This window comes from Haliaeetus albicilla, chromosome 8, assembly GCF_947461875.1.
Source record: "Haliaeetus albicilla chromosome 8, bHalAlb1.1, whole genome shotgun sequence".
NCBI classification, from domain to species: domain Eukaryota; kingdom Metazoa; phylum Chordata; class Aves; order Accipitriformes; family Accipitridae; genus Haliaeetus; species Haliaeetus albicilla.
In genome coordinates, this window is record NC_091490.1 from 6,722,871 (window position 1) to 6,735,038 (window position 12,168).

General features: G+C 46.4%; 1 protein-coding gene across 2 annotated transcripts in view; it reads left to right on the forward strand.

Annotated features, from left to right (window-relative positions):
- The first annotated feature begins 753 nt into the window (after positions 1-753).
- LRP8 (LDL receptor related protein 8) overlaps positions 754-12,168 on the forward strand; it is a 197,035-nt gene continuing 185,620 nt past the window's right edge. For both annotated transcript variants that reach the window (XM_069788705.1, XM_069788706.1), the window contains exons 1-2: positions 754-915; positions 1,800-1,919. In XM_069788705.1, coding sequence (XP_069644806.1) covers positions 846-915; positions 1,800-1,919 — 190 coding nt within the window. In that variant the 5' untranslated portion in view covers positions 754-845. The remainder of the gene's footprint in view (positions 916-1,799; positions 1,920-12,168) is intronic.

Consider the following 12,168-nt stretch of genomic DNA (forward strand, 5'->3'; position numbering starts at 1 on the left):
CTGCGGAGGGAGATTGCCACCTTTAGCGTACTTCGTGCTTGTTTCAGTAATGTGAACGCAGTTAAGTGGGGATGACCACATCAGTATGGTCATAACGAAATCCCTCAGTGGGAGACCCGAAGCAATGAGGAGAGCACGCAATTTGTGACTCAAGGCCATTCGAAAGAGTCCACGTGTTTAACCGACTTAATAGAACTAAGATCATGAATGAGGCCGCCATTGTAACTGGGCACACGGAGGGAGGCTCACGACCTGAGGGCCCGACCCTGCGTGCGGGGTACAGACCGGCGCCGCCCTGCCCGTCCCAGCGAGAGCTCCGGGGTTACCGCGGCGGGGCCCGGGCCTGCCCCGCTCTCCCCGGGCCCTGTCACCTCCCGCAGCCGTGGCGGCGCTTCGCCCGTCGCGAAGCGGCGGCAGGTCAGCCCGGCCGCCGCGGCGGCCAAGGCCACCGTCCTCGGCAGATAGGCCTGGGAACGTGCGCCCCGGCGCGCCGTGTGCCATCCGCGGGGCTTTCGGTGGCCGCCGCCGCACCGGCGTGCCGAGAGAGGCGTCCCGCAGGTGTTTCTCGGGGTGCGGCCCCTTCCGGGGCTCCTCCCGGCGGCGGGGCTCGGCGCTCGGGGCGGTGTGCGGGGGGCGCCGCTCCCTCCGGGGGCAGCGGCAGGCGGCGGCCGGGGCCGTGCCGAGCGGCGGCGCGCGGGGCCCGCCCAGCGGGGCGCGTCACGGCGCGGCGGCGGCGCGCGGCGGGGCGGGGGCGGCGCCGGCCGCAGTCGGCACGGGGCAGCGAGCGGCGCGCCGGTTTGCGCGCACCCCGCACACGGCGCGCTGCCACGGAGGGAGCGAGCACCATGTGCCGGCCAGCGCTCGCCCGGCTGCTGCTCCTCCAGCTGCTGCTGCTGAAGCTGCACCTCGGCAAAGGTGGGTCCGGCGCGGCCCGGCGGCTCTCCCTCAGCCGCCGGGGCGGCCGCGGCGTGCGGCAAGTGCGCGCCTCGCCTCGGCGCTCTCGGGGAGGTGGGGGGGGGAGGCGAGCGTCCTGCCTGCCCGGGCACCCAGGGGTGTGCGGCCGCGGGCACCCGCTCGCCGCCGTGCCCCGCGCGAGGGTTGGGACCTGCGGAGGGTCGGGCGCGCTCGGGGGTTGCGATCTGCGGGGGCCGGGCACGCTCTTCAGCGGGCGAATGCAACCCGGCCGCTCGTGACAGGAGCTGCCACCTTTAATCCCTTTCTGAGGAGATTTGTGTCTCATCGAAGCAGCGCTGCACCGTGTCTGCAAAGCAGATTTGCTCCGTCCCCGTCCGCTCCCCCCCTCCCGCCCTCAACTTTAGTTGGGTCAGTTCCCTTTTCCCGGGACGGCGCCGGTGCCTCTTGCCCCCCGCGTCCCCAGGTATCTCGCTGTGCGTTTCGCCCCGGTAACGGACGCGCAGGAGGTCCCGGCATCGGTGTGCTTTATCATTTTTCTTTGTCTTTTGCATTTCGGGCTCAACCGTCTTCTATTCCCAGGCTCCTTTTGCCCCTGCCTTTAAAACAATGCGGGGAAGCCCGGGAACGGTCCCTTTTATCCCTGCACAAAGCAGCTTCGGCATCACCGCCGTCCTCCCGCGGAGGCGCGTCTCCCCCAGCCCCGCACCGAACCGCTCTGCCCTGGCGAGCCCAGCCCCAGCCCCCCACCCTCGGCCGGCGGCTCCCGGCGCCCTGCCCGGCTTGTGCGCGGCCGGGGCCGGGCGGCGAGGCGGCCCCGGGGTGCCCCTGCCGCCCCGCCGTGGGAGCGCGCCCCGCTGACCCAGGCGCGGCCCCGTGTCTCGCAGGCGCCGTCAAGGAGTGCGAGGAGGACCAGTTCCAGTGCCGGAACGAGCGGTGCATCCCCGCCATCTGGAAATGCGACGAGGACGACGACTGCTCGGATAACAGCGACGAGGCGGATTGCCGTGAGTGTCCGTCCCCCGGCACGGTGGGGCGGGGAGCCGGGGATGGGGGGGCCCTCCCCGCGCCTAGCCTGGAAGGGCGCGCTTCCCAGCTGCGCTGCGCCTCTTTTTTATGAATGAATGAATGAAGTCGCGCCGTCCCCGGCTCCGGCCCCGATTGGCTGCCGGGAGCAGCAGATCCATGACGCGGAGGCCGGGCCCGCCGCGGGCTGCGCTCCGCGTCGCGGGGTAGCGGTTCCTCGCTGCCGGCCGCGGCCGGGCTGACTCGGCCGGGGACACCCGGAGGGTGACGCGGCCGCTCGAGTCCGGCGGATGCGCTCACCTGGCAGCTCCTGGCCGTCTTCCTGCCCGCCGTGAGGTTCCGCCCTCGGCTCCAGCAGCGTTTCTGCTCAGAGCGTCTAAAGGGAACGGCGCAGGGGAGTTGGGAGAGATGTTTAACCCCGGGGAGCCCATGCTTAGGGCCAGTGACAGGTGGTCACGTGAAACGCAGCTTACTTTTAAGCGTCCCACACGATGTGGAGTTGGTGTGAATTTTGTGTTTAAATAGGTGTTTGCAGTCATGGTGAGGAGAAGGGATGTGAACAAGTAGTGCTGCTTGGCAGTGTCAGCTGCGTAACACAGATTCCCTGGTAGTGTAAGGGAAGAGAGAGCAAGGAGATCTATACTTTGAATCCTGAGAAGATGGCAGTCTTGCCTTCTCCTTTGGTGTGGCCCTCGTGCATGTGAGTGGCACCCAGTAAACTTTGGGTAGTTCGTAGGGTTGTGCTGTTATTACCTCTCTGTTATTTTGCTTACAGCTTCTGACAGCCTAGGAGAATTTGTCTCAACCGTGGAGTGTAAGAAGCATCTGTAAAAGAAGTTATGGAGCCTAAGTCTTAAAGAGAAGTATCTTTAATTTGGAGTTTTAAGTTGCAAATATTGTAGCAAGTACCATGTCTCTTGAATTATCTCTGTAGGACAATAGACGTGATGGGAACTGCTGTTTCAGAGGTTGGGATCGTGGCTGGAGTAGCATCTTGAGGAACAGATTCTGCACCCTGCACTCCACACTGAAGAGTAGGTTTGTGGCCTGAGCTCCTTGCCTAGCATGAGTGAGTGGGTCAGTATCTGGGCTGCTTTTTTATCTTTCCCTTTTCCTTGTGATCCACCCTCTAAGCATTGTGTCAGAAAAGAGAGTGTAAAACAACATCCTGCTGAATATCAGCTCTGTGTGAATTGTGCTGTGTTAGAATGGTTAGATGGATAGTTGCATCTGATTTAGTTTTATCTCAGAGGTTTTTTACAGTTGTTGGGTTTGGGGTTGGTAAAAATATGATGGCTAGGTTGTGGTAGAATGGTGACTTTTGTTAGGAAAAAGAATTTTTGGATGTGGAGACATCAGGAAGAGTTCTTCACTTTAATCTGAACTTGGCATTTATTATTGATTGGGGAGCAGACTACAGAAATTACTCATGGACTCTTAATTTAGTTCATATATATATATATAGACTTTGCAGTTCCTTCTCCAAGCAGTCTGAAAGACATTTAAATTGCATTTTCACAGACATTTTTCTCGCTTACATTGTTCTGAACACTGTCTTATTTAAAAAATGCATACCACTTTTCAGCATATATAATGTTTAGAGTTATACTCACTGGGTGAAAGAATACGTTCCATGCATTTTTGTTTCTAGAGATCACCTCTGTTATTATTGCTGTAATAAACAGATATTTATTTAAAAGCTATTTTATGAACATATATGATGAATGAAACTGTTCTGGAAAACTCAGCATGCTGGAGTGGTGATGGAGAGGGAAAAGAATGTGCAGGTAGCCTGCTGGTAAAGAGTACTGATATGGACCCTGATAACCCCTGTAATTACTTGCTGATGCCTTTTTCCAGGGTTGATAACATATATGTAATATCTCATTGCTGCTTGTGTATATCCTCTTTTGTTGAAGAGATAGGATGGTCTTCATCTGTGTTAAGAATTGGTTTATGAAACAAGCTTGTCATTGTGGTAGGTGGTCTATGTACACTGGAAGATTTTGTAGCCAAGAGTATCTTAAATAGTGCTGGAAGGAGGTATTTTTTCTGGCAGCACTCCTTGTGCTTTCTACTAGAAGCCATCTTTGTGTACGACTGACATTGTTGGGGTTTTGGGGGTTTTGTTTGTTTGTTTCTCCCCCCATCCTCTGCCCCCCTCCCCCCCGCCCCGAGCTTTGCTGGTATAATGTTGGTTTTTTTAAAGGAGTTTTAAACTCTGAGGAGAATGTCTCAGTAATCATCCTGTATCATCTCCTTGGAATTGCTTTCAGTTCAGTAATTTTCTGTTGTGCTTGGTAGTTATCTGCCATAGGATTGATGTGTGAGTTAATATGGCAAATATAGGAACTGAAGCATGCAAAAGTAATGATCTCAGCTCTTACACAAATCAGATTACTCAGTACTGGTTTGTAAGGCGTGTTAAGTTTATTGTAGGTTCCTCAATAACCACCTTCTTATATACCATAGGGCCAAATTCCTCCCTGGTATGTGGCAGTTGGCTAGAGGTTTTACTTCTGGGAAATTAATGAAATCAAGAAAACCAGACTGGATTCTTTTCTTTAAGAAAAAAAGCTGTTTAACACGTTTTCTTAACTTTAACTGATGTTGCTGATGAAGGCAGAATTTATGAGCTCTCTGGCCACATGGTTCACTTGTGATAGCAGTAGATGCTAGGTGCATGTTAGAGAAATGAGATTTGTTGCTCACACTATTTGGATTATCATGCATTGGTTGTTTTTGTAAGATACCCACTGTGATACAGTCTAGACCGTGTATATCACTTTGGTTCAATTTAAATTATCTTTACAATTTTAGCATACTCCCAGAAACATCTTTAGAGTTGAAACTTCATGCCTCTTTCGTCTTCCTCATTTGAGCAACTATCAGTTCTGCATATGGTGCATATTTCATATCACATATTTCGGTGTTGCCAAGTCCTTTTAGTAATGTTGATGATGGTCAAAGGACCACCAGAAAAAGTAAATGACTCGCAGTATGAAGACAAAGTGCTGAGGATTTAGGGAAAAGCAGGAAAATAGGGATTGCAGAAAGTGCCTTGCCTGTTGGGGGAAGGTAAAAAAAGAAGCAAATAGATGTAGGCAGCAAGTAAGTATGAGTGTAGTTACTGCCTTACAAGAAGTAAAAGGAAACAAATCCTGGTAGCAAAAGAACTGTAGCAAAGGAAGCTACCAGGAAAAAAGGAGGCAGTGCTCATTTGTCTGTAGACGTGTGGCTTGTGAAGTGTTAACAAGAAAGAAGGAGATACTAATTTGTGTGCGTGGTGGAAATACATAAAGTTGTATACAGACTGCTTAAATATGAAGGTGCCTTTTTCCTGTCATGTTTTCAGAAAGTTACAGCATTTTATGGGAAAGAAAAGAAAAAGGAAGTAGAGAAGTTCCTTAAAATGTTCCTGTGTATCTACTGAAAGGAAACTAAGCTCCCAAGAGAAAAATAGTGAAAGTTACGGTGTTTGGACTGCTGGGGAAATCAAGTCTTAAGCTCTGGAATTAGAAGTCTTGGGTAGCTATTACAGATTTTAAATCTGTGTAAGACTATTGACTCTGCTCTGTGCAAAATTATTTGCTTGAGCTCAATGCAGTCTGCGTAGGCCTGACAATACAAAAACCTGGTCGGAATTTTCAGCTTTCACCGTCATGATCTGCACTATATGTGATCCACACAATGAGGACAGGGCTCCAGGGCAGTTTTGAACATGATTTTTTAGGTGAATTTTACTCCTTCCCTGCATAAGCAAGTGATGCTTCTTCCTCTCAGGAAACTCTGGAAAGTCAGGACTGAATTTTAAAACCTATTTCAGAGAATGTTTGGAGATACACGGTCATTGAGACTTTTCCTTAACCGTATAGCAGCAACATTGTAAAACACCAAAGCTATTTTTATAGTGGGAAAAATGTCCGTTTTCTGGGGCACAATGTTTTGGCAAAGGATCACTCCTTGCTGAGGTACTCAGAATGTGGGATACTGGGGTTTGTTCTATGTTGCTTTCAGGATAGGTGTATGCTGCAGGGCTGGGTCTGCCTCAGGGCCTGCAAGCTGTGTGCCCAGGGTGCCTGCTGCTGCGTGACACGTTGCCCAGAATGGAAAATCCTAGAGAGCTGCTTTGATGGGGGAGTGGCTCTTGGAGACTTTTTGCCCAGTTTTGCACGTTTCTTCTTGCTTGCCACTGCAGCCAGCAGAAAACAAGGAAGAACTTGTGAATTGCAGCCAGGCACAATACATTTGACGCAAAATAAGAGCTCTTAGTTTGGTGGTTATGTTTGATAGGATTTTATTTTTCTGCTGCAAGTAGGGTTCACATTATCTTAACCCAGACCTGAGAGTGGGTAGAAGAGACTGGAAGACCTCTGCTTAAATGTTTCACTGTTGATTAATCCTTAAAGGTGGCAAAGAGTATAGTTGCAAAAAGCAAGCAGTAGCTTAACCAGTAAAATGAAACACCAGCTGCAAGGCCACTTCAGCTTTGTAATACCTGCCTGCAGGGGGACACAGCCAAATGCAGAATTACTATTTCTCTTTTAAAGCTCCATTTTCCATCTTTGTATTGGGATCCTTTCTGTGGTGTTGCTTTCTGGTGAGTACCGTTCGTAGGGTTATTTTATACTGGACAGGACTGAGGCTGCCTCAGGTATGCGATGCAGTCTGAAGGGAGTTATGTTTCAAAGACTGTTCCTACATGTCCAGAATTCAGGGTAAACACGTGGCATCAGCGAACTTCCCCCTACTTAAGCCCTTGCGCTGCCTTGGGGCAACAGAATGTGACCATATAGCTGAGACACGCTTCCCTTGCTATCAAGAGGAAGAAAGACTCCTGTTCTCCTGCTGGCTTTGTGCATAGAGAATCCACAGAGAGTTTGACTCCTGCTGCCTATGTGAAAGCCCAGGAGGCAGCCTGATATTCTCCTTGCTTTTCAGTTCAAATCTCACTACAGCTGGAATTTGGGAATAAAAATACATCAAAAACCTGTTTCAGAACTAAAATCTGGATCCTGTGAAGAGTTAAATATGGCCTGAGTGGCTTTCAAACGCAGGAATGTAATGGTGTGCCATGCTTGCAGGTTTTGGGACATGACAAAGTGAGACAGCAGGCAGTCACAATTGCCACGTATATTCTGTAACTTTTTTGTCCTCTGTTATCTATCACTCCAATTTTTCTTCATGTTCAGTGTTGAGACAGTATTCTCTGTGCTGAGTGATAGCTGCATGTTACTCTGGAGATGCTTGTGTGTATTCAATATGTGCACATCACCACGTGGAGAGTTTCAGGTTTCCTTGACATATGCATGGTCATATGCTCTTGATTATGTCAGTGATAGTTTAACTGAGTTGCATGGCCAGCTTGCATGATCATCCCAAAACTGGAAGCACTGGGAAGTGTGGTGCAGAGAGGCAGGGCTCATTTGCTTGCTTGTGTGCCTGTTGCCTACCCGTCCTGGTCTGTACTGTGTTCATGTGCAAGCTAGGCTCAAAACCAGTTTACTGATCTCTTGTGTTCCACAGTGAATGTTGTTACATGCTTATCTTCCTTTTTTTGTTATATTCTCGTTGTCTGTTCTGAGAAAACTAACTTGCATATTATGGGGGTTTGGGTTATCTTCCCTTTGCTGCATCCTTTATGTAGAAGATTAAGCATTAAGTACATGTGGGAAACATGCCCTTCTCCATTTCCCCAATTTCTGGCACATTCACTTGAGGAGTTTTATTATCTCCAGATACAAACTGCTTTCTAGGAGGTGATGTTTTTCTGTCACTCCTGCTCATGGTCAGGGAAAGAAGGAAAGAGAGAACTGGAATAGAACCACTGAAAAGACAGAAGAGGGAACTCGGGTGCATGGGATAGCCATTGGGGGCATTATGCCTGTAGAGGGAAGAGAACTTGATTTTGTGGAGTGCTGCTGTGCTATAGCAAGAAAGTAGGTGGGTTGCTCTAGATACAGTTACAGGAACAAGCTGTGATCTGAAAAGCTTTCCTGAGGTCAAGGAGAATGGGAAGATTGAAAATGATGATTAAGTTCAAGAAGGAAATTACCAAAGTGCAGTCAAAACCGATAGTGACTTGGTTTGTTTATCAAAGATCTCAGAGCTCTCATTTCAGAGAATATAAACATATTCTACATTTTGAGCCAAGGTAGGCAAGCTTCATGCAGAGCATTTTAATGTATAAAAAGATAAAAGTCAGTGTAGACCAGTTCTCTTTTGTCCGCAGGGTTAGAGACCCAGGATTAGCACAGGTTTGAGATGTGATTTCTTATTGGTTGATTAGAGTAGAAGATACTTAGGATAATTTAATATTAATCATAAAATGTTTGCAGATTAATTCAAATGGACAAATTATGAGATTGGAGGAACCAAGTGTAATTTGTTGGTAAACACATTTATCTGACACACCTAGATGAAGAGATTGCCAGTGCTGGAAAGAATGAGTTTTCTTGACTCCATTGTCCACCTAAAGGACCATTAAACACTCTGTAATGCCTGAAGATGTCTGACAATTACTGATTCTGGTGCTGTTTCTAATAGAGCAGACACCCAGCTTTTGCTTCTGTTAGCTTTTTTAATGGCGCCAGCTTTTTTAATTCACTGGCAAATTTACCATGTCTTTGGTGTGCCTCAGAGACTGTGATGTTGTATTAGAGATGTGTTTGTGGTAGACTTGATGTGGTGTGAAGTTCTCCTGGTCCTTGTACTGTTGCTTCTCTGATGGTCTTTTCCTCTCTACAACTTTCCCATTTACCTGCAGCTTTTCCCTGGTAATTTCAAAGATCTTCCCAAAGCATGTTTTTGCTCAGCTCTGCTTTTCTGTGTCATTACACACCTTATAAAATGCCATAAGATGTCAATTTTTCTTTCTTTTGCTTTGCCCAGGAAAACAAATCAGTAGGCTGAGTTTGAGTGATGGGGATGAAGATTTGTGTTGCTGCATGTTTTCTTATGCAGTGGCATGTCCTTGGTAGAAATGCAGACTGCTTGCTCCAGTAGGCTTTGCTTCCAGTGCAGACAGCTGGTTCCAGGCAAAGGGAAGCCTACGCTATTTTATGGTGCGTGTGCGGTAAGTGTTGAAAATGCTGAGTGTAGTTTTTTTAACCCTCTATTTCCTGTTAAAATTATTAATATTTAGATAGCCACAAGGGAAGGGAAGAGGGTAAAAGGCCCTGTGATAAAATTAATGCAGATTTTCTGCTCTGTGAAGAATTCTGGCTGAAATACAAGAGATAACAAACTGATTAGACTTTAAAAGTTATAATAATGCTGTAAGCTAGTTGAAAAATAAAACTAACCCCACCCAAACTGAAATATTTTCAAAACCCAGATGTTAACCTAAGAGAAGCCAGATTTTTAAAGCAGGGATGTGAGCTCCATCTCTGATGGTCTCTCAGGGTGAGATACACTCTGTATCTTGCCTCAATAATGATGCCCTGGTAGACCGTGGTTCTGTTCCTGGTAAGGACCATGACTTTTTCCCCAGAGCTGAGGCTGACCTGGCAGCCCTATAGCCTTGCTCCTCATGACGAGGTGAATAAATGGTGTTACAGCTCCTCTGCAGGTGGGAGCTGGCCCCGAGTGACTTGTGGTTGTACAAGTAGTCAGCAGCAGAGCCAAGAACAGAAATGAGACCTCCTACGTATCAGTCCAGTGCGCGCGAACATATTGCTTACTGCAGAGGTATATGTCGGACTAGTAGAAGTGTTTCAATATTTCCTCCAGGTTTCCTGGCCTTTTTTTCAGTCTGAGCTAAGGCCTGGTGGTCATTTTAACCTTACAGTTAATGCCAAGAGCAAGTGTTAGAAACTAGGAGAGAACAGGATTTGTAGCTGGCTTGGAGTAAGGCTAGTAGCCTTTGGGCTGCAGCCATGTAAAGTGAGCTTTATTGCCACTTTTTCATCTTAGATGTTCTGTTTCTGATACATCAATATTATTTTTGCATTATTAATATTTATTAAATGCTTGAGAGCATGTGTGGCACTGTACCAGGACCAGAGCAGGCAGGGACTCAGTTTCCATGGCAGCAGGATCACAGTCCTGTACTTGCAGAACCAGAAGGGCTCTTTTTGGCAACTGCTCTCTGTGCTGTGGTTACTTTTTATTTTTAAAGACAGATATATGATATAAAATCTAATTCATTAGTGCTGCAGAATCTTGTCCATCCTGGGTGAGAATTTTGCCTGCTGTAAGTTTCTTTATCTTCTCTGGAGTTCTAGCTTGGTTTGTGTAGCTTCTGTGGGTGTGATTTCTTTACTTGCAAAACAGTGAAAGAGGGGGAAAAGAGTGGGTTTAAAATGCATTCAAATAGATGGAAATTTCCTCTTGATTTTGGTTAAATTTGAAATGTTATGTTGTTGTAGACTTCTTTCCCTTTCCAAGTAGCCTATAGCATAGTTTTATCAATTTAAAAAAAATAATTGTTGAAGAACCTAGTGTGTACAACTGACAGTAAACTCTTAACTGTACTTTTTTCCTCATTTAGATAACTGCTCCAATTCCAGGTTTTAACTTTGTTTTGTATTTTAACTGGCCTTGTTTCATACTTTTTTCGTGCTTCCTTCCTAGAGACGTAATATGTAGTATGATGTACACTGAGGTGACATTTTGCTTAATTTCAAAGGGTGAATCAAAGTTTTCTTTTGATCCCAAGTCTTTGTTCAGCTGTGCATTACCCAGTAGAGGTTTTCTGTCCATCTTTGCTTTCCATGTGTAAAGTTAATGGGATGAATTTCTTTGGTGGCATTTCAGGCTTCTTCTGTTTTAGTTGATCTAAATGAGTATGGTTGTAGGTATCTTTCCAGATGTATTTCATGGATCTTCTACACTACCAGCTGCTTGGCTTGCTGATTTAGCACTGATTGTGTATCAGTAAATGTTGCTGCATTTGCTGGCCCTATTCCGACTAGATATGATGCTACTCTGTGTGATCCAGGGAGTAGTTAAGAACATAAAAATCAGTGATAGCAGGAGTAGTGAATATACTTGCACTGAGTTTAAGAATTTCAGATGTAAACTTACAGCTGTTCCTGTAGACTTCTCATCCTGAGTCACAATTGCCTCTGTGCAGCAACTTATAAACAGAGATAAATGCCCCAGTTTCTTTGATAACAAATGTCCATGTTGACTGATACAGGCCAAGAAATACACCTCCTGTCTCTGTAACTGAGTGGTTCTATTCTTATTAGTGTAGTTGTGTTACACTGATTACACGTTGTCATCCAGTAGCTGGTTAGCAGTTTAACCTTCTATAAATCTTCACCATACAAGTGGACTAAATATTATCTTATGGATGTGAAAACCGATACTTAGAAAAGTTATCTTTTGCCCAAGGCTGTAGAGTGATTCAGCAGCTCATTGTGAACATTAGTGACACAGTGAAGAATGTTCCCAATTTCTTGTTTTCTGGTCCATTATCACATTGTTTTGCACAGATAATCATGTTCCTTGGATTAAATGACTGCTCAAGGACTTAGCCTTTGCCTTTGTCATATACAGTTTGCAAAATATTCAGAAAAAATCCCAGTGTTGACATAACTCACTGTTTCAAAATTTTAGTGTTGGGTCAAGTGCAAGAAATGCTTCAAATGGATCACTTCTTGTATTTAGTATTAAAGACATACAAAATACAGATGTTTGAGGGGGAACATGGTATTTGTTTTGCTTTTCAAAATGGACTTCTTTCTTTTTGTACATTCTAACATATCCTAAAAAATAATAGGGTACAGCCTGTATATGGGCAGTCATCACTGCAGCCACCTCTTCAGCTGGCCAAAAGTCCTGGTTTTGAGATTGCGACAAATTTTTTCGTTGCTAAAGAAGTTCTTTCCATTTCATGTGGGGACACTGTCTCTCCAGACCTCCTTTACCTCCATGCCCACGCCTTGCTGTTATCTGAGCACTAACTATTGAAGTAATTTATCACTAGTTCACCCTTGCCTTGATAAATTATTTGTAATGTATCTTTGACTGGCAAGAACCAAGATGACTAGGGAAATTTAATTTGCTATTACATACTTTATTGCTGCCCCTCTTTTCCTTCTTCCTTTCTTGTGTAAAACAATAAAGATACAATTTAAATTGCACAACTCCTAAGTTTGTGCAACAATATTCATTTCTGCTAGCTTGATAAGTAGGGCTGCATCCTTACCTTGGTGGCAATAACAGGTAGCATTTAAATTAGCTGAGAGCTACTGGGTGATCCTGTTGGGCTCATTATACAAT